Source organism: Uloborus diversus, chromosome 4, assembly GCF_026930045.1.
Source record: "Uloborus diversus isolate 005 chromosome 4, Udiv.v.3.1, whole genome shotgun sequence".
Taxonomy (NCBI): Eukaryota; Metazoa; Arthropoda; class Arachnida; order Araneae; family Uloboridae; genus Uloborus; species Uloborus diversus.
The window spans coordinates 125,585,793-125,609,772 of record NC_072734.1 but is presented as its reverse complement, the minus strand read 5'-3'; the positions used below and the strand labels follow the sequence as shown (position 1 = coordinate 125,609,772).

General features: G+C 32.7%; 1 protein-coding gene across 1 annotated transcript in view; it reads right to left on the bottom strand.

Moving 5' to 3' along the window:
* Positions 1-23,980, bottom strand: part of LOC129220822 (voltage-dependent T-type calcium channel subunit alpha-1G-like) — a 188,240-nt gene that overhangs the window by 76,282 nt on the left and 87,978 nt on the right. Inside the window, exons 9-11 of the mRNA XM_054855252.1 lie at positions 17,778-18,049; positions 9,236-9,387; positions 5,712-5,897 (exon numbers count right to left, since the gene is read on the bottom strand). Coding sequence (XP_054711227.1) covers positions 5,712-5,897; positions 9,236-9,387; positions 17,778-18,049 — 610 coding nt within the window. The remainder of the gene's footprint in view (positions 1-5,711; positions 5,898-9,235; positions 9,388-17,777; positions 18,050-23,980) is intronic.

The window sequence follows — 23,980 nt, the reverse complement described above, 5'->3', positions numbered from 1 at the left end:
AATTCTGAAATGTTTGGCAGGTTCAAACACCTTAAAGGCAAATAGAATGAAACTGACCAAATGAAAATAATCATAGTTCGTATGCAGTAAAATTGCTCTTACGTAAGATAAATTAATATATCAGCCTTCTTTCAGTTTACTTGCCATGATTTAATGTTTTAATAGTGCAAAAACAGGGATTTTTTTTCTTTTTGGATGCCCAGCAAAATAATTTGATAACAACAAAGCTACGTACATTTGTACTAAATAATATGTACATTTAGACAAAAAAAAATGAAAAAAAAAAGAGCTATTTTTACTCTATGACTTTGATTAGCATTGTAAAAAATAATAAATGTCATTTTATGAAACTTCCTGAGGGAGACAGGAGTACTACTACTACTCTTTAAAAGTAAAGAGGCAACACTTTCCCCAATATTCTTCCTATTCTCCCTGTAAGTCACCAAATTAGCTTAGCGCATTCTTGAAGCTCTATTATTTGAAACATTTGAATTTATACCTATCACAGTGCCAACTTGTGAAGATAATATACTTAAACTCGTTGAACAGAACAACCATCTCTTGGTGACGTAGTTCAGTGCTAGCTTTTACAAGAGGCGTTGTGAGTAAATTTAGAACATTTCGAGCATAATGTACGTTAAGATAAAACAAATTCCATCGCATTTTGTTATTTTCTAATTATTTTGAACAAAGCTACCTAACAATCAAGTTACCCACCTCTGACGCGGATGGTCCTCAAAACAGGGGGGAAAAATATATTTTAGTAGAAGGCTCATTCTTCCTCCGTTTGAAAATTTAGTAAAATTGTGATTCCTCAAAGCGATTTTTTGAGCAATCACGAGTCTCTTATGATCTTTTCTTGACCAAAGTTGATGTTTCTCTGCTTTTGCAGATTACCATGATAACAATTGTTTTTAATATTTAATAAAAGAGCGAAATTTTCATCTTCATAGTTACAAAAATAGTCTGTGTTTCTATTTTATTCATATTTCTTTCAGGGCAAATTTAAACTCAAGCAAATTTAACATAAAATTTTTTTTTTGTGTAAAATTGCGTTTTTTAAGGAAAAACCCCTGTGAGGATGAACTTAAACAGCAAAACTTCATCTAAATACAAAATTTCGAGATTACTCATTCTCATCATTTAAGATTGATTCAAAATAAAAATACATAACCTAAACGCTGTGAAGAATCTTTAAAGATAAGTCTACTGGTGCATATCGGCCATAAAATCTTATTTTTATTACTACGTCATAATCATCATTCCTTTTGTAATGGATAAGCCTCGTATTACCTATTCTAGAAAGTTAATAGTCATAACATGAGGGTAGCAAATTTCTTAGCCATTTTCATTCCGTTCCATTTCTAGAAACAAGAATCCCAACTAGTAGGGTCCTATCACAACTCGAGACTGCGAAAAACATATTTCGAATTCAAGACGTCAAAATTCAAATGAATAAGTGGATGCTTTTGCAATTTTATTAATTGCTTCGCCCACGTAAGCTTAGTGCCGTTTGAGAACCTCTTTTTCACATTCAGGAGCTACAGGGATAGTAAGGGGAGACTAGGGTGTGTATGTGTAGTAAGCAAATGCAGTGAGGAAGCTTCCTCTTCTCACGAGGTACCAAAACTAAAAATCTTCATTCATTATGCATTAGTGAGACAGATTAACTCAAACCAACGTTCCGATTTGAGTACGAGTGAGTATCTATCTATACTAGTGCTTTGCTCTTGTTCAGATGAAGTTACAAGAACTACATTCAAAGACTTAATTAATTTTTTTTTAAATCTAGAGTTCTGATAGTGCGTAAAAATTATTCAAAATGCAGTGATACTGTTCAGTTTCAGATTAGTTGCATAAAAGGTGATTCGTGAAATAATAGTGGAAGTTGAAGTTCTTATTGAAACGAGACAAATCCTTCATTTATTTACCAGAAAACCGTAGCGCGTAAACTCGTTTCGTTACAAATATTGTCAACAATCTTCCCCTAATATCACGCTCTCCATTGAAATGTGTAATTGATATATAGCCTTTGATACTCAAACATATTTTTTAATTAGTTTTCTGAAATTTCAGTCGTCATTAAGATGATGTGAAACGCAAAAAAGTGCCTATTATTTTGCCGCAAAGTATTTCTTTCAATCTAAAAAGTCAGAATTTCATGCGTTTGTACTGAAATGAAATGAGATCGGGACGAATTCATTTGTGCGATCCTTTATCATTTTAGTTGCTGGTAAAACGCACTTTGTTAAAACTTGTACTGCAAAAATATGTCTAAAATTACGGAATTATATACATATGCATATACATAAGAATTGTATAGACATAAATCGTTAATTTTGAAAGTATCATTTTATTTATCGTTTCAATTCTAGCATTATATTTTTTAAAAATAACAAGCAGAAACAATATAAATATTTATTCTTTTCTTGTTTGGTGAAGCCTATGTAATATCTGGTAAACAAAATGAGTAAAATGATCATGTCCGTTTCAATAGGAACTCAAAAAAATAAAAAACTGTATCTTTTCATATATAATTCGTTTAAAGTTCAGTGTCCTGTTATGCAATGAAAAGCAATCACTTTTTCACAAACTAAAACACGCACACACTTACCAAATCTCGTTCGACATGCAAAATTTTCAAGAACTTTTATTATGGAACATCTAATATTAAATAAAGGTGACAAGCACAATGAAAGCAATGCATAATTTACACATATTCACTGGGTATAAAATACAGTAAAACCTCTCGAATGAACAGATCGTCGGTTTTTAAGAAAAATTATTTTTTTCACCGCCATGAAATTTGAAGATTGCTCAAACGTATATTCGTCACAATAAAACTTTTAGAACTTAATGTAAAAGTGGATGACTGTGACATTAGAGAGGGCTTTCTGCATTTTAATGAAACAATAAAGAGAAATCACATTATTGAATAAAATAAAAGAAATAAATATTTAACAGATTGTTAGCAAAAATTTCTGATCTTAAAAAGTAATTGAATTTTACTCAATGCTTTAAGAAATTTAACATTGCTAAATATTTTACTTATATCTTATTTATTACCTTTTAACTGCTAAACAAACGTTAAATAATCAAACAACAGCAAATCTTTTGCATACTTGTTTACACAGAAAAAAAGAGAAAACATGTCAATTTTAAAGATGTGAACAAAAGCATAATGAATACCCCAAACCAAAACTTTACAATACAAATTGTTTCAGAAGCATACTTTCCTTTGTTGAGACTAACATTTCTGCTCTATCATTTCGCACTAAGCTGCGATAAGGAATTAGTGCATTTTTTCCCTCCAGCTAATAGCTTTTTATTGTAACTAATATATATTTTTTAAATCTATACATTTTTGGTTTTCGCTGAGAATTCCAATTTTTTCCCTCCAGCTAATAGCTTTTTATTGTAACTAACAACTTTTTTAAATCTATACATTTTTGGTTTTCGCTGAGAATTCCAATCGAAACGAAATAAGCAATATCTGATTTAACGATACTACAAGTTTGTTTTTGATCACAATTAAAAATATTTTGAGATTCATGTTTTGAAATGCTTATATAAAAGATTTGATTACATAAAGTTCGGAATTTGGATCAATTTTAGTTACCTCCAATCAGTTTTGATATGCTTATCTCTACTCTTACAAAGCTCAGTTGAACTAACTTAGGCGCAGAAAATAAAATTTTTGTTCGTCAAAGCTTAAGACGCACAGCAACTGTTTTCAACATTCACTATAAAGCAAAGGTGTTCAAAACACTTGTAAATATATCTGCTGTTTCAGAGAAAAACTGCACATTGAAGTAACAGCAAAAAAAAAAAAAAAAAAATCATGATTGATCATCGCTGTTACCGGGTCAAAATTTTCGATGAACTTTCACTGAGCAATTTTCTATTTAAGCAGATAACTTCAATTGTGATTTGTTTCAAATGCATGCTTCTGAAGCTTTCAAACCAAATTCAACATACTTCAATATTTAATTTAACATTTTATAATATGAATTTTCACGCTTAATGTTTTTAAGGCATGCAAATACTTTTATACAACATGCTCCATAGTTCGAGGAAACTGAAACCAATTACTTTCAAACATTTTCCATGGAATGTCTTCTTAATATGATTTTCCATCATTGAGGTTTTTGGAAGTTTTTCGAAAGTTTCTGAATTTTTCTTAAAATTTCATAGGAAATAGTTTACGTTAAAAGTACTTTAAATTCTTAATTAATAGCTTGAGTGGCAAAAAAAGAGATAAATTATAGCTTTAATAGATTTAGCTCTTTGTTAATTTAATTCTAAAGCATTTAAAAAAAAAATGTTTAAAAGGCTTCAAATAATACTTGCAGCTTGTAGAAAAAACAGTATTTTATAAAAACAAAAGTATTGAATTTTTTTTTTCACATTTAGTCCTAATCAAGTTTTTTCTGAAGATAACTTTAAAAAAAAAAAAAAAAAAAAAAAAAAAACCAGCCTGAAAGAATATGCATCAAAATTACCGAATAAAGGACGTAATACAGATGTATAAACAAAATAGAACATTTAAAAAAAAGTTATTTTAGGCATCAATTTTTCGTAGTGAAATGTTTGAGAGAGATTTTGAACTTATTTTTTAAAAATCAATTTTAGGGTGTTAACAAAGGTGAATTATTTACGTTTTGAGTTTCAATGCTCTTTACGAAACATTTCACTACAGTTATGCATGCTTGACTTCCACGAAATGCTGTTTGAAAATAGGTGAAATCGTAAATTTCGTTTAACGTGGTTCGACAGTAAAACACTGAGCCATAACGAAACTGGAGTGCTTACTTCATCTGTGCTAGTAAAATATTTCTAAATTTTTAGTTTGAAAAGAGTAATGTTCATAAAACAATGCTATTTTACGTTACTTTATTTGTAAAAGAGTATAAGTCATACATTATATGACTGACTATTATTAAAAATGCAGCACCTTGAACAAGTAGAATTATTAGGAAAAATTGTTCTTCTGATATCATTTTTTGAACAGTTTTTGTGTTGTTATATGAGCATTTGTTTTGATACCTGCATTGTGATCGAAAATGATAAATCAATCCTATTTTAGTCAGTTTTCTATTTGTATATTAAGACAGCATAATCAGAATACATTACCATGTGCTCATTCCTAAGAATAAAGGTTCTTAGAATGTTAAATTGGAACTTGTTTCCTAATGAGGTTTTGGATTTCCGAAATTTTTTTTCTTGATAATTAAATATATCCGATAAATGATTATAGCTTTCTCTAAAGATTTCCTAATTACGCAAAAAAACCATTTCACATGGACGATATCACACCTCTAGGAAATAATTAAAATGAAGCTTGTTAGAGCAGTACTCTTAGAGCAGAAGTAGTACTGTTAGAGCAGAACTCTTAAAATTATTATCTTCATATAGAACTTTTTTTGAATGCATTCCTATGAATCCTAAAATTAATGTAATAATATTGATTTTTTTGTTTCATTTGCAGTTGGGATTGTTTTTTATTAGTGATTTGTCACAGTAAATTATTTAGATCGACCCTGTCGCAATATTTACGAGCTGTCCCAATTTTGAGTTCTTCATGTTTCACCCAAAGCTGTGGAAATACGAATCCTAGCCTGCAAGCCCTGCAGTTTCTTTAATAGCTCAGTGCGAAACAGGATTTTCACAATCGAAGAAAGACAGAGAAAAAAGGAGGGACTTTGCTTTACCTGAAAATGAAAATGAAGAGTATGAGCAGGGCGAAGAAGACCGCTACGTTGTCCACGGTCCTCAGCATGATGACTAACTGTCGCCGGAGAGCGGGCAGGAAACGGACGAGTTTCAGAATCCGCAAAAGACGGAATGTCCGGAGTACGGACAAACCGCTACCGCTGCTATGACACAGTTCCACTATGCTACGCAAAGGGACAGCAGAGTCAGACGAGGCAGTCAAAGAACAGACAAGAAGTAGCAAAAACACATGTTTTAAAAAGAATATTGATCCAATGGACCCTATATTCACCTGACGTCACTGCGGGTATAAAATGTCACTGCAGTGCATTGTGGGAGCTGTAGGAGACAAAAATCCGGTACTACAGCATGCAATAACACTTGCTTTTAATACTCTCTTTAATACTGTCTTTATAATCGTATTTTCATGGTTGTACGCCTCTTTGGTTTCTTATCAGAAACATAGTGAAAACTCCAATTCTCATTTTAATTTTCCCTTTTCGCAGCATTTTTCATGCAGTATTAAGTCTGTAAAAGCCCTAAGCATGTTCATGATGCGTTTGAAGTTATGTAATCCTTATATAAAACGAGTTATTTTAGCACTACCAATACTGCGTAGTTGGTCAAAATACCCGCAGACCAACAGCTGTAGCGTTTGTTGCCAAATCGTGAATAGGGTCCATTGGGCTGATAGCTTTAATAATTGTAACATAGACATGAGAGCAGGGGAGGGGGGGGGGTTGTTAGACAGAGAAAAAATGAAACATATTGGCAAAGTTGCAGCCTCAAATTAAAATAAATAAATAAATTAGCAGTTAAAAATATTATACCATTTACCATGGCCCCACTTGATTCTTACGGGCCTTGACAATTTATGACTTTTCTGTGTTGAACCGATGCAACTAGTAGCCTCAGATGATCTGCTCTTGAAATTCTAGAAAAATGCGAAATTTCATATGTCGCCCGATATGACCGCAAGAGGCGCTGAACACAATCCAGTGTATCCACCAATCAATGGACATTTTGATTGTAAGAATGGAAAACAGGGATTGCCTGTAGCGTTTGTTGTCGCCTGTAGCGCGCCCTTTGTTGCCATGAATTTCAGCGATTGTCATGGCCTGTAAGAATCAAGTGGGGCGATGCATTTACATTTGTTTTATGAAATTTCTTAAGCTTTCGACCTTAAACACTTGCTTCTTCGCTGCTCACAAAGAATTTTAATCATATTTGACTACTCGATTTCATCAATGTCATCAGGGAAGGTGTGATAATTTCCGATGTTTGAGTAAGCATAATTTTGCAACATTTTTTACGACTATTTTAAAGATAGCAATCTGCACAATGTCAAATTACTTAAATTATATGTTGCAAAGACATTATTACTGAAGAGAGTTTTATAAAAAGTGTTACTTTACAAAATATCAAAAGAAAAATAAATATGTTTGATCGAGTTTTATCTAATTCTTCAGTGTAACGAACTACTTCTAGATACAAGCTTCTTATTTTCATCAACATTTAACAGTGAATTTTTAGGACATAAATTGATTCACTAGAATAAACTGAAAGCTGTGGTTTTAGAAAAAGTGCTAAAAATGTATTGACTATTATAGGAATGCAAATGCAACCATGCACTAATTTTAGTCTATTAGTGCCTTTAAGCTGAGTTGTAAGTATTCCATTTGTCTTGAAAACAACACATATTTAGTAAAATAAATATTTACTTAAAATCTGCTTTATATGTTATGATTAAGTGATTTCACATGAAAGATGTTGAGAATAACCTATCGCCACTTTATCCGGCCTTACTTAAGTTGTTCTAAAATATAATAATAAAAAAAAAAAAAAAAAAAAATCAAGCTTAGCTGTTGATGCGAAAGTGTTCTTAACACATGTGAGAAGTTTTCTGCACAGTCAGTCTGACGAAAGTTCTAATAAACCAAATTTCTCAGAGAAGTTTAAAGAGGTAGTTTTATTTCATAAGCAAAAAAAACTACTCTTTTTCACTAAGTATTGCCAGTATGAAAATTTTACACTCAACGCTTCCAAATTGGTAGAATCGAAAAATAAATTTTAGACTAATTCCTCCATTTCAAAGTTAATGTGTGACAAGTTATTTGATTTTTTTGGTGAGTGATCTTTTCTATGATGGGTGATCATTTTATTATAACAATAAACGATTGACCCAACAAAACAGAAATATGCCTTAAATTTTTCTGACACAAAGTTCGTTTCAATCTTCAGTTTTTGACTGAGCTGTTCAATAAATATATTTCTGCAGGCACTAATCCTTTTTTGATTTATCAAGCATAAATGCTTCCGTGGAAAGGTTAAAGGTAGCATCTGAAAATTTCCATTTTTCATTTTTTTTGTACTTTTTATCTATTGTACTTTAGCTTTACTGTACAAGCTTGCTTATTTGCTTTCAATTGAAAGTAAAGAAAAAAAAAAAAACCCGTCACATTCCAAAATTTTCCTATTGTTCGTAAGGAATCCAAAATGCGTTTCTTCAACTATCCAAAAACTCATTCAACTATCCAAAAACTGCAGATCCCTTCATCTTCCCATGGAAGAATGCTTCATATATGTGAATACACTAGGTAAAAAAAAATCTTTATTTACATCAGTTTTCATAACAGAAATAAAATAATAAAGAACTATTTAACCTAATTATATAATTAATAAGTGAAACATAATTTCAAATTGATTTCTATTAGGCTGTCTGCATGGAAAAAAAAACTTCGATACAAACTAAACAAATATTACATAAGGACAGGGTGGATGACACTTGACGCAAAACATAGTAATATAGTCCATGTAATTAGTTCAAATAGAAAATTGAACAGTTGAACTATCTTATTACGATCACGTTTAATACGAAATCGCGGCTAAAATGAACACTTTGTTCATTAAGTTTGATTTGTTATCTAATTACACTAAAAATTTCCCGTATACTAATATGTACATTAAATTAAAAGAATCGGCAAAGGCTAACAAAAATTTCTGACCTCTTTACTTAAAATGTTCGTGTTTACTGTAATTTTCTTTTTTAGAAATTTTTCATCATTTTTTTAGGTAGTAGGAGTCCCATTGTGTATCGAAAAGAAAATATTAAATATTTTTAATAGAAAATAAAGTCCGTGCATTTGTTTACCTGTGGACATTTCAATTTACTCGGAGATAAAACGGTTCATCTTCCGTTGTGGATCATAACCTATTCCGCGATTATCGATTATTATCTTCCTTTTTTTGGTATTTTACAAAAACATTCATTACAAAAAATAAGCGACTTTTTTCTGAATGTACCAATAGTTAGATTACAATATGTGCATTAGTTGTAATTTTTTTCAAGTATATGTAAGCACATTCCTTCGTTTTTTCACTATCACTCCTTCACAGTTGTTACGAATAACGGCTAATACGAACGAATTCGTGGATTTTTGACATTTCGTATTAACCGAGTTCAACTGTAGTTGGAATGGCTGGCTTTTCCAGAGTCTTTTAATAAAGCAAGAAAGAGAGATACCTGAGAATAACGATGATTCCGTCGAAGACGTTGTATCCACTGCTGATGTATCCATACAGACCTTCAGCCAGAATTTTCATGCACATTTCGAACCCAAAAATGCCGGTGAACACCAGGTTGCTTACCTCTACGATGAACGTCAGTTCCTCCGGCTGAAATAACCAGTAACAATGATGCATCGTTTGATCATTTTAAAGATACAGGTAGTTATCAAAATAATTGAAACACTTGGAAAAATAATTTCGAATCGCTACTCTGCCGTAAATGTTCTGTTTATAAAGAAGCCCTTCTAACTCTAATCACTCACACTGGTGAACCAAGATCGTGATTGAGTTCTGTGGTCACTTTTACTGCTGTTGTTCACTTTTTAGACACTATAATCCACTTCAACACCCGTCGGTTTCTTTTACTGAGCTTTTCTTTCCGACCACTGTTTTGCTTTGCCAAGCTTGTCTTACCGCGATGTGTGTATGCTAGCATGACTTTAGATAATGTATCTCTAAAAATGGCAAAAATTTGAGATGTATCAGTTACATTTGCTCCAGGTAGACGCACTCCAGCAATTTGGCCTCTTTAAAAATTTGAGAGCTCCAACATTTCACGCGCTTGAAAAAAAATCCAAGACTTCCAGCACTTCCGTTAAAACTACCCTATACTACCAGATCATATACATAGATATTTATAAAAAAAATAGATATCTATTTTTATTCTTTATTACTTACGAAGCGCATTCAAAAATGTCACTTTTATTCACAGATGTTTCCATTATTTTGATAACTACCTGTATTTAGGAGTTCTAAATCTTTTCAAAATGTGTGCTATGTTTAGGGGAGAGTGTTGTACCTTGGGACACTGCTAGTTTCTAGGAATCTATTTTTAGTAGCCATGTTTTTGTAATCTCTAATTTGCGTTTTTGTAACCTTCACCACTAAATGGTGCCATCGTAACAATCAGCAGCAAATGAGTTCAAATGACGATTTTGTGGGAGAAAGAAAATTTCATGACACCAAAATAAATATATTATTCATTTTAATTTCATTTTTTGTCTTTGTATTTGTAAAACTAATCAACTGAATTTTATTTTGTTAAAAAAGAGAAGTACTTTAAATATTTTGGTTATGTGAAAATAATGATAGTGCATCTAGATTAACCACCACTTTGGTTTCTCTTAAACCACGTGGTGATTGTACTTTGAGACAGCCAAACATATTGTACCTTAGCACACGTTCCAAGGTACAATATATGCATGATTCTTAATAATTAAGATATGTTTAGGAACACTGTTCTAATCTTATGCAGTCTTTTAAACATATTTAATATTATATAATAATTCATCAATTCATTATTCACATAATTCATTATTGATTATTCATAATTTAATTCACTATCATGAAACAAATATTTTTTTTTTGTTTTTTGGTACAAAATTGGTTTAAGTATATGTCTGTTTCCTGAATAATAAAGACTTTCCCATTGTATAAGAGGACGTGTCCCAAGGTACAAAAAGATGTTGTACCTTGGGACAGCTTGGAACTCTTACTTTAAATGGCTGGCAATATTTTATATTCAAACCGTCTGAATTTTAAAAAATATATTGCATAGAAATACTCGTATGTTGGGGTTTTTTATGTGGCTTTCAGATTTTAAATTTGTTTTAAATGATTGATGTTAAAAATTAAAATATGAAAAGTGTCTCAAGGTACAACACTCTCCTCTAACATGTGTACGTGCGTGATAAATACAACCCATATGTAGGGTAATGTATTGAATTTGTAGGAAAATTTGTATTGAAAATTAGTAAACTAAGGTATTTTATAATAAAACTTGCATTGAAACATTATTTTTCATTTTTGGCAGTAAATTTGAATCTGGAAAAAAAAGTGAATATTTTTTTTTGCATTGAGCAAAGTGGAAAAATTAAAACATTTTTCTTATAAAACATTTTATGCTTGATTATTAAAAATGAAATTAATTATCAGGCCGAGGACTGCTGATGGCCTTTGAAAAAAGTGAGAAAGGTGACAAATTTGAAAACAAAGGTGACTAAAAGGTGACAAAAAAGTAACTAAAAGGTGACCAAAAGCAATTTGTTAAGAACTCAAAAAACAGAAAAGGATTATCCCTTTTTACTGACTTTTACCAAAATAGCCCTATATGCTTTTTGTAAAGATTTCTACAGTTTCACTTTCAATACATGTTTTAATTTTTTCCATTTTCTTAGTTTCTTCTTCACAATCCTTTCTTTTTTTTTTGCTCTTCTTTTTGCTTCTGTTTCAATTCCAAATCCTTTTTCCTTTTACATTCATCCATGTATGTTTTGTAATTTACGTGTGCTTGTTGTGCACATTTAATTATTTCTGGACCAATCGGTAAAGAAAGCAAATGAGGATATTCTTTTACAGCGTCTTTAACTATAGGTATGCTATTTGAAAATCTTTCAGTCCTTGCTGTCTTATTTTCACCAAAAAGGTGCTTTGAAATAGAAAATAGTCTTTCAATGTCAGCATTACAATGTGATAATGCAAGTGAAGCTTTTATCACCTTAGAAACATTAGATCATTGGAAGTTGAGTCCTTTTTTGAAATGTGCTGCTGCCAGTAGATATCAATGATTTTGTTTTCTGATGCTTCATCATCTTTTTCCAGCTGCAAAAGTTTCCATTCATCTTGCAACTTATCGAGTGGAACATTAAAAGGCATGATTTTGGCAACCTTTATCAAATCCTTACAGCTTCTAGATTTACTTCTCTCTTTTGGATCCAAAAATTTAAAACTTTTCAGTAATCCGTTTGATATGCAACTTTTTTCTATTACATACGTGCATGCAGTCACACAATGCTTTTTAACAGCTCTTAAAAACATAACCTTTTCATTTTCTTTCAGTTTTGACAGTTCATCTGTCACCTCTCCACTAAAAACGAAATCTTCAAGAGGTAGTCTGTTACCTACTGCAAACAGTTCATCCGTGTCTACGTTTAAAAAATCAACTTACTTTATGACAGAGGCTTCTATAACCCGAGCCATAAAAGTCTGAACAATGGTCTCTATTTCTTGGTACAATTTATGTATCATAGGTGCTTGGCATTGAAAGCGTTCGTGAACTGCATAAACAAATCAGCAGATGAAAAGATAAAATACAGCTCAGCTTTTATAGAAGGTCTTTTTAAAACATTTGCAACAGCTTTATATGACCTGCATTGCATAGCTGAACTCTTTTTTTAAAGGCACATGTTTAAAAAAATAATACTGAAGAGCATCCCACTGTTCCAGTAGTCTGTTTGTTGTAGGTCCAAGGGTAAGCCAATGGGTAGTTGTGTTTCAGGAACTTGCGATGAGGTGTATTTAGTTGAGCTTGCACTTCTTCGAAGTCCTCCTAACGGGAAGGCCAACCATCAAAATAGCTATAAGTACTAAGAAGAAGTTCAGATGCTTCTTCAGCTAAATATTGCAATGCTTTGACATACGCGTTATGCATTGTATGAATACTGCAAGTACAAGTACCAATATTTATTAGGCTTTTTTCTCGTGTCTCAAGGATAATAGTGTCAAACAACCTAAAAACCTTTTTATTAATATAAAGACCATCCAAAGGAAAGCATGAGACAGTTATTCATGGATAATTACTCTCGGTAAGGGCTTCATATAGCTTCTCAATCGAAATTTCACCAACTGCCTTGCCCAAGAAGAAAGTTTTGAGATGCCTTGTTGTGATGCAACATTGGCTTTCAGACCAATATTTTATTGTTCGTTGCAGTTCTTTTTTGTCTTTGACATTGGTAGTTTCATCAAAGCTCAAAGTATAATAGGATAAACATGCTTCCTTTAACATACATTCCCGAAAATAAGGAGCAAGTCCATCTGTAGAAGGGATAGAAAGACTGGTTCTGCTCATAGGGTGCAATTGCAAGCGATAAAAAAATTCCCTGATTTCCCGGTAGCATAGCTATTTTTCTTAAACAACAACAAGGTGGGGGGGGGGCATATTTAAGGCTATTTTTTAATTAATTTCACTGTTTAAGCTATCATTCAGATACTTTTCAAAGATTTAATTATTTAAAAAAAAATCCTAAAATGCATTTTAAGAAAGGTGAGAAAGGTGACAAAAGTTGCAAAAGGTGACTAAAAGTAACCAAATTTTCAAAAGGTGACTAAAGGTGAGAAAGGTGACTGACTCCTCGGCCTGATTATGAATTAAAAATGAATTAAATAATGAATGAGGGAGCAGAACAATGGATAAATAAATGAGCAAACAGTAAAACAATAAACAAATAATTGAATGAATGAATAAATTAATTAATGAGAATAAATAAAGGAGTGAATAAAATCGGGAATACATAGGAAGGTAAGTCATTAAATGAACAAATAGGTGAATTAATAAAGGAAAGTATTTCAGAGAATTAATTAATGAATGAATACGTCAGTGGTTTAATCTTTACTAATATTATAAAGAGAGAGGACGGATTTTTGTGTGTTCATACGTTCAAGGTACTCTCCGGAACCACTGCACCTATTTGAAAAATTCTTTCACTATATGAAAGGTGCTTTTTTACTGAGTAACATAGTCTATAATTCGAAAAAAATCCAATAAATACTTCTTTTTTAAATTCAAATTTAGGCCCAAATTTCACGTAACTTGCATATTATTGGCTATTAAAGGGGCGAAAATTTACTTGCACATATTAATATTATATATCGTTAAAAAGGGTAGAATTTTCTGCGTTCTTAACAATTTATTTCAATGCTCTAACTTATTTACGGCGGGAGTAATTTGCGTTTTTAGCTTGAACTTTTAGGCTTAGCTGAAATTTAGGCACTACTTTCTTCATTAAATCTGTCAATAAAAAGTGAAGGAATTGTCCCACAGTTTTCTTTTTGACAGCGTTGGAAAAAGCGACATTTTTTACTCCAGATCTATTTCGACCTTTCTTCGAAAAAATTAGCTTCTATCTTCAAAGGGAAAAAAGTTACAAGCGTTTTTTAATCAATTTCGAAATATGTCATTTTGATTCAGGTTGTCAACCATTTAGTTTTCACGTTTCCATGGTTACGCTTTTTGAATCCATTGTTTATTTGTTTTGCATAATTCTTAAACTTATTTTTTTTCATGTTCCCATGGTTACGCTTTAAAATCCATCTTTCGCATTTTAATTTCTTTAAAGTATTTTAATATCTGTCGTCATTGTTTGGAAGAGTAATTTTGCATGGTGTTTTTTTTTCTTTTATTTAAGATTCTTTAAGTTATTAAGTTATTCTTTTAATAAATTGTTGAATGTATGTCACTTGACACAATTTTTGTTCTCAAGGTAGACCGGGAAAAGCCGGGCAACGTCGCTCTTAATATATAAAGATTTGAAAGCTACTGTCAATGTGATTTTATACCTTTTTGTTTGTTTGGCGAAACATTTATTGTTGCCAAAGAAAAAACACCCGCTTCACTCGCAAAAGGGCTGGGTTCTGGTAGCGTGGTCGCTTGGTACGTTAGGCGCTGAGCAGTTCAGTCCAGAATTATTGTTTTAAAACAACCGTTAATGTAATTCATTGTTTTGGCGATTTGTTTTGAAAGAAAAGAAACTTTTGATTTGGTTTTATCCGAGTGAAATGTACGTTATTTGATGTTTTTTTTTTGTTTACTTGGCGAAATATTTTAAAATTGCAGTAAAAACCGCTTCACTCTCTAAATAGAGTTTTAAAGCAACTGTAAATCTAATTCAATGATTTGAGAAAAAGTTTTAAATTCGAACGAAACTTAAATATTTTTTTTTTGAAAAGGTGTGTACGCATTTTGTACAAAGAAAAACGATCATTTCATATCAGAGAGGGAGGGGGCGTCAATTTTTTTTTATTCAACGGACTTCCATTAAATTTTTAGCACGGGCATCGCTGTGCGGGTACTGCTAGTAAATAAATAAATAAGTAAAAGAAATGAACTAAATTACTTTGTCCCGCTTGTACTTGACAAATGTATCTTGCTTGTATCAAACAATTAAAATTAAAACATGCCTAATATAGACTAGAAACATTAATAAAGTATTGCAATTTTAGTAAGCTACTAGTAAATGCAAATGTTTTATTCATGCATCAATAAATACAAGTGGTCAAAGTAAAACATAGTGATAATCATGATCAATTAATATCATAAAAATCGTTTTAGAAATGCTTTATAAACATGTAACTAAAACTCTATTTATAAATAGTACCAAGACTTTTCATTGGAGTGGGAGGGAGGGAGCACATTAGTTTGACATAGAAGCGCACGGGCATAGGTTTAAGATTTAAGGAGGAGCTGCAGAAAAATACTTTCTAGACCAAAAATCTCATGTAGGCAAAACATTTTTTTTTCTTGCGGGTCTGTTAAAGAAACTATATTTCTTAGCAACTGGAGAAGGATTTCTGTTGAAATTTTAAAAAAACGATACATTTCGAGATTAATAAACTTATTTAAAGGCTTACAATAAATTAATAAACAAGTAAAAGGGAAGTATTGGTCATCAAAGGTAATCAAAAGGATCGAAATATCAACTTAACCAAAACATAGATCAAGTGATTCTTTGGAAAAAACATCACAAAAAAAAGAACCTTGGAAGTAACTGATTTGCCAGTAAAACAAGTAAAGACTCTTAGAACTTCTGAAAGCAACTAAAAAAACGTGCCCAACTGGATGCTATGGTGGCCCATCATACCAATTTTAAACCTTCTACAACTGCACGTTTCGGAGTTATGAGAAACTCACATAACGAATGTATGTACAGCATTCATTCGTGCAAACGTCACGATAAAACTCGTCAAAATGAATTCGAAGGATTGTCAAATGGGCCCCTTTATATATGAGTCGACGTATCATCTTGGTTCGGAGCGCGAGCTTAAGATCAGCCATTTTGGATCGGAGCGTGTGTTTGTCTTTTCTGGCAAGTTGTCACGTTTGATGATTTTTCACTACGAACAAACATTAGTGGCACGTAAATTGATTATTAAATAAAATATCATTTTTGGCTAATTTGGCAAAGACCGAAACTTTGCTCTGGTAACCCTAGTTCCGCATTAATGAAAAGTCCGATCCAAAATGGCGAACTAAAACAGATGCGTCGGATTATTTATCTAGTGGCTCTAGGGGTAGGTTAGAACGAGTTTTTGCGTGCCAATATGTTTGTTGGTAATAACGTAAAAATATCACAAAAATTTAGACATTGGAAAAGACATTTTTCTCAAGTAATTAAAACAAAAACATTAGTGTAAAAACTTAAAAACTGTTGATATTTCACGGATTTTTTTTTTTTTTTTGTAAATACAATGCTACTTTTACTTAGTAGAAAGACATAAAAAGGAAACGAGAAAACAATTTGATCTATCGAACGGAAATGTATTTTTGTTTTTCCACATTTCTTTGATGCAATTCAAAGTTGTTTTAAATTTCATTGAGAACAATGACGTTTTTTTAGATGATGCTTTCTTTTAATGAGAGGAATTTCTTTTTCTTAAATGGAGACGACAATAATTCCAAAATATGAAGATATTTTTAAGTAACGAAAGGCATTATTATTTATTTTCATCCGTCTGCCTAGCTTTCTCATTCCACTTAAGATTAAACTTTTTCTTATTGCTTTTGCAGCAGAAAATTTTATTGCTTTACAAATTTTTATTGCATTAGGGGAACACTGTTGTTATATGCGTGTACATTTAAGTTTATGGAAAGATATACTTCTAGTGTAGAAAATGATAATAATGGTAATGATAGTAATAATAAAAATTGTTTTGAGATAATAAAATAAAAACATCATGCATGTATTGCTGCTCAATAATCCTTTTTTATGTTCTTCGAGCACATGAGGGTTTATTTTAAAGAGTAAATTCATGTTAATTATTTTAAGAGTAAATAAAAAATTAAAATAAAAAATACATTTCAACTTATTTTTTTTAAAAAAATCATTGCCTTGTTCATAATTTAATGCAAAGCATTGTTATACTGGCTCATCGTTTTATTATCATAAAACTTTTTTCTTTATGTGGTATAACAAAAGTTTAAAATTAGCGAATATGCATTATATGACAAATAAACCTAATGAACGCATTCTATATAAAACTCGCCCGAGACGCATTCATGCTCCCTTTTCATTGAAAAAAACTTTTTCGTTGTTTTTTAATTTATTTCTTTTTATTAAATTTGAAGATCTGATTCGTATCTACACGGTGTCAGGCTTTCTCCGGAACCTTTTCAACAATGAAGAAAAATTTGATTTCAGGCTAAGCTTGGTAGGATAGTAGTTTGGGGACCTTCCTCAAGAAAATTTTGAAGTTAAAGTCTGAAAAATTCATGTTATAGCCTAAGAGAACTATCGGAATTTGGGAACAATTCTCAGGCATTTTTTGATACTGAAGCATCTAGCGTCGAATGCTAGACATAACACTTAAGGGCGTTGGCTAAAGTGAAGTCAATATAGATAATGGCAAAACTTTTGATACTCTAGTAATTACATAAAGCATAAAAATATTACTTGCAAAATAAAAATAAATTATTGTTTAAAAGAAATCACCGAGTTACCACCCACCTGATTGTGATATTCGATGCCCATGCTGAGTGTGTTGACCAAGATGGCGGTAAGGATGCCCCTTTGGAAGTAGCGATGGTCCACCAGCTTCTTGAGTCTCGCTTGCTTGGGACCCCACCACCTGCAGCAGGGGGAGGACCCTCCCCCGATGCCCAGGTTGATTTCGCTCTCCAGGTCGCTTTCCGAGCCGCCCTCGGCCGCCCACGCCTCTTCCTGGCCGCCCCCTTCTGGATAGTAGAAGATGAGGGTTGGCGCTGACAGATGTTTCTCTCCTAAACAAAAAAACATACCAAATATAAATACGAGGATTATTTAGTTTACTCTTTTTCAAAGTCTAAGCGATCGCGAAATAAAAGCTATCGCAAAAATCCGATGGCTCATCAGACTGCTATGTTTTGCAGAGTATACCCACTTATCACGCCAACTGAGGATCTGACGAGTTGAGCTATGACCTTGTCAATGTTTGCCTCTTTTTTGAGTAATAGAAAAATATAATTGCCACTGAGTTTGATTACTTCTGTTGTAGTATTCTAACTCAAATCTGCGTCGATAACGCGTTCCTTTTTTATTGAATTCCTCAATGACGTGAACATTTTCAGTGTCGTAGCTCAGCTTGCCAATGTCACACTATACTGCCGTGCTAAGCACAAAAGTTGTACCTGCACTTTTTATCAAAATTGAACTACGGTCACCAAGTGGTTCTTTGTCACATATTTCACCTAAATGCAACGTTTTACGGTCATTTGTCAGTGAGAAATATTGTTTAAAATATTCTGAAAGAGTTGCATCTGAATCAAATTGATGAACGCGCAAAACTTCAAATTTCTCATTTTGAACTTGGCTGCAGATACGACTTTTGCTCTTGGCACGGTTTAAGAGTTTCTTGTTCTAAACTCGCAAGGAGTATGCAAACATACTTCGAACACTAAATAAGATCTCCCGCAAAGAGTGAATTTCATGCTGTATGTTTTCGTTCGATTTCTGCATGGTGAGAGAAATTCATCGAGAAATGAGTAATAAATACGTGAAACATTTTATGAACGTGAACCATTTTATTCTGGCATACTGCCAGACCATCACAGTCTGGACTTGGGCCCTAGCGTTTTCCCACACTTTGCTTGCACTTTTGCTTGAAAGTCTGGACAAAAAGTTTGGTTCAGACCAACTTAGAGAGTTAAGTGTTTCCAGGCAGTTGTCCAGCCTTTTGTGACAGGGGTTGGGAAAGTATGTTCCATGCAACCTGGGCGGATAAAGAGGAGTATTTTAGAAAGAGAGGGGGGGGGGGTGTCATGTTGAAGAATATGTTGTTTCGGGCACGAAAAATTTCTGGAACCGTCTGGTATCCGGTTGTCAATAAAAAACTTCAAATGAAACAGGAATAATGTGCCCTGTACGGAAACAACTTTTCTTAATTAATTTCGTATGCAAGGACCGAAAGTATTATTTTAAATATTTACTCAAAAAATAGTTAAAAAGAGTACAGAAATAACTTACATTTTATTCATGAAGTATTTAAACATAATGTAAAATAAGATATTTTCAAGATATTGGACATCCATTCATCTTGTATGCTGTTATTAAATATTGATCACATACAGGATAAATGGATGGAGATAATATTATCGACTGCATGGAGGGGGGGGGGAGAATCATGACCAACCATGATCCTCATCCCCTCCCCTTGAACTCGCCCTGACAAATGTCTCTATCACTATTATGACTATGTTGAGAAGTAGCTGAATTTCATATCTTAATTTTGTAAATAAACCAGTGTGGTTTTCGTTTAGAGACCTATCGGACATTGAAAAAAATAGCCCTCTCAGTATAAAAAGATTAACTGAGTTTGTACGCAAATGGGAGGAAAGGAGAGCCTAGGTAGTGCCTTTTTCTCAAGTCGATGAGTGGCTACTATGAGTGCAAGTCTCTACACTGTTACTGACAATTTTGGGTTGATCCGAGAGTTACTGACAATTTTGGGTTGATCCGAGAGTAAATGGTTAGCTGTGATTCGAGAGTAGCACTTGAGTTGTGATCCATGAGTAGCTCGTGAGTTGTTATCCGTGGTTCGCGCTTGTGAGGATGGAGCCAAAATACCTTTAAATATGACGGGTTGTTTTTGCGAAGACTCGAGTTATATTACCGTTTATTTCCAGAGAAAATAAATAGCACACGTACACACAGTAATGTCAAATGTTTTCTCTGCAAATGGTGAGTTACTTTAAGCCAGAGGATAACTCATAATTGTGAACAAGTGAACACCACAATTGATGTTATTGAAAACACAACACTTTATAAACGGTTGAAGTTATTTTTTTCCCATACCAGACCTTTATTATAACAGAACCAAACTCGTAAAAATCAGAAAAAATCATTTAGAAAAAAAGATAAATAAAAACATGTTGATACAACATACGGTACAAAAAAGAGTGACTGCAGATCAAAAAACGAAGCATGAAATTATATTTATAAGAGCTGAGATAAAATAGCTCGAAGCGAAATAAAATATTTACTTTTTAATCAACCAATGTTAGGACACATTTAAAGTATGTATCGGGATGTATCCATTTTCCAAAGCTATCTTAAGAAACGCTCTCTTGTTTCTTGTCGCTACTGATTGGGAATTAATGCTCCACTGGTGTCTATGAAAGAGGTGATAAATTTCAGGAAAAATTTCCGGAGAAAACCCTTCAATAAACTGCATTAAGTTCTACGCACGCGAATAAAAGAATCAATTTACATCAGCCCAGCTTATTTAAAAGTTATGTCATCCGGGATTATGGGCATCAGCATATATTCAGTTCATTATTTAATCGTGAAATAGAATCTGTTACTTGAGTTAATTAACCAAGAGCAAGAGCTTTCTTTTTTCTCTGTTTCAACGCTTCTGACAAAGTTATTAAAAATTATGATGGGGATTACGGTTGTTGAAAGTATTGCGTAAAAGCTTTAAAATAATTATTACAACACGTATTTGCTGTTCTGATTTTTACGTCAGTTTTCGCTTTTACATGTACACTGTTTGCGTTTCAATGTTAAGAACAAACCGTTACTTGTTTTTAAAACAGTTTCGGTGTCATTTATGTAAGTATTGGTTGAAGAGCAAAGATTATTTCCTGAAACAGTTGATCCGATAGCTCTTTTTAGCACGCTTTAAGCAAAGCAAACCGTGAAGTCTGTCTAGAGCTAAACGAGCCTACTTTCCCACATGTATGGCAACTATTATGTTTTTTTAACAGAAATTATATTAAATTCAAGCACTTTTTTGCCAATTTGGAAATTGTTGGAAATTGGAAAAAACCAAAATATGCAAAAAAAAAAAAAAAATAAGAATTTACACAGTAAACTAATTTTAACTGGGTTTCGATGAAAACTTAAATTTGTTTTTGCTAAAAACTCATTACGTTCTTTTTACATTAAAAAAATAAATAAATAAATAAATAAAAAAATCGATATTAAAATTTAAGATATTTATTTAAAAATCTCCCTTGTTTTTTTCCTTTTCAATTGTTGCCAGGTATAAAAATTATTTTTCGTAATTTAAAAGTTATTTGTTACTGATTTTAATCATCAACAGACGTTTATGTCAAAATAAATTATTTATCAGGTGTCTAGCGCTATTAATACACTTTACCATGAATGAAGTTATCCAGCTCCAATGCTCGTCAATGTTGAGACTACGAGAAAGGCCTTTCTATTTCATTAATAACTTTTTCCTATTTCTGTAGACAGATGCAAGACAATTTTAATTACACAGATAGTAATAATAGTAATAATAATAGCATTAGCAGTGGCTGTACACTGTTAAAACTGCTGGCTGTGGCACCATTTAAAGTGAAACGCTTGTAACACCCCCATAAGGTTCCCATTTCGACTCCCTATGATACCCTTAAGGGTACCATTTTCGGCCTTTAGCTACCATTGGGAACCAAATTGGCACCCTTAGGTGGGTTTCGCGGTTGCTACCAACGTTTGACCCTAAAAAGGGTTACATGCAATCCGCAGTTTTATAGTTGTAGTAGCTGGAGTTTACTGAAATGATTACAATAGAAACAAGAGATGTTAGAGTTACAATAGAAACGTATTTAATTATCTGAAATTCCTAAAAGACCGCTTCTTGTAGTATATTTCTAGATACAAAACTATGTTCAGTTATTACAAACTAGTGGTACCCGCAAGACTTTGCCCGTAGTAGAAAAATTAAAAGGTCTTTTGGTTCGCCTGTATATTTGCAAATACTGTATGATGAATTTCTCGCCAATTGGCTTGCCCATGTTGCAGTTCCCACGTTATGATAACTTGGTAATTTACTCGTCCATCTTATGATAATTTTGCTCGGGAAAATGTTCTTGAAATTGGAATAGAAGATGAACAAAATCGAATTTTCGAAAAATTGCTTCGAAGTGCACACTCCCATGCTACAAAATAATTTTGTGCCAAATTTCATAACAACCCAACGGTCTAGCTGCTATGTGCGTCACAGATATCCAGACAGACAGAGAGACTTTCAACTTTATTATTAGTAAAGATAACCTTAATTTTAATGATTTGAAGAAAAGATTTAGAAGAAAAGCAAGACTTAAAATTCATGACTATCAATCATTTTTATAAAGGTACACTTATTCCCTGGTGAAAAATTTCGACTTTGAACTAAATCCTTGCGGGAGAGCACCGACGTTTTTATATTGTGCTAGAATGGAACTCCTCATTGTGATAGAAAATACACACATTCGGTCCAAGCAACGACAGGTGAAAGCAATGCATTTTTCGTTGTTTCAGATTCGTGAAACTATGAATCAGCATTTAAAAGTTTAAAATATGTCGAAAATTATTTAAAAAAATCTGTAAATAATCATGAAATGGAAAAAAAAGAAAATTAATTTGAATTCTGAAATTTTGAATTCAAATTATGTTTTTCGCAATCACGAACTGAGACAGGACCCTACTCATTGGAGTTATTGTTTCTAGAAATGGCTCCTGTCCCCCTCAAGCCTGCCTCTCTTCCTGGGCTGTTACGTGGGCATAGTTGTGTGTGTAAGTGTGTAGGCTTGTGTGTATGCGTAGACCTGTGTGTATGTGTGTGAAGCCGTGTGTGTGTGTGTGTATGTGTGTGAACGTGCGTGTGTGTAGGACATGGACGCCTCCGACCAGGAGAAGCGGATAGCTCAAAACCGGAACAGCCGCGCCGCCAGAAGAGGACGGTGGGCGGTGGTGCTGCAAAGGCTTCTGATCCAAGTTGAAAAAGGCACGGACACCAAAAACGGTCAAATGAGAACAATAAGCAATCGTGATTGCTCAACAAACAAACCGAAGGTAAATGCAGGTTTAATTTTGTATTAGTATAGTTAGTGATGTTCCCATCAATTTTTTTGAGGGCATACCCCCAGTAATCCACTATGCATAATGTGTGCATGCAATCATACACTATATGACCAAAAATATTGGGACACTTTTAAAAATTCACATTTTTACGGATTTCTCGAGAAATAAAAGACCAATTGCTCTGTAATTTTTTTTCACTTAGAAGGTATACTTCAGCTGCCATTTCCCAATAAAATAAGTCTACTATTCATTTAGAGGACCAGCCACAAATTGAGGAAACAAAAAAAGGTTTTTGATCATTTTTCATTGTAAATTTCTGAAACAAGTTAAAAACTTATCTAGAAATTATTTTTATATTTTCATGAAAGTTCCTCTTATACCCACGGAAATTATACCCACGCTATTCTTTCAAAAATGCAAAATTTTTTTTGAAAGTTTTCAGCTCACATCAGACAGAGTTTTCCGTCAGACGTTACTAAACTTTCAAAACATTTGAAAGCACATTAGAGAAACATAAAATTAAAATTTAAAGTTGAAATGTTGAAAATTTAATGAAATATGAACGTTTAGAACAGTTAATTTTTCACTGCACATGCGCAAAAGATATAAATTTATAACCTTCATAATCAGAAACCCAGATATATCCTACAACTCATAAAAATGCCATCTTGATATCTTTAAAATGTAAAAAGGTTATCAGCGATCGAATGAACCGAATTTTAATGTTTCTCAGCTAGACGACGAATGAGGGATCGTTCGCAAGTAATCCGTTCTTATCAAGAATCACTCTGCAACGGTTACAGGAAAGTTTGCGAACGACCCCTTATTATTCGTCGCTTATCCAAGAATTATAGAAATTCTGCTTATTAGATCGCTGATAATTT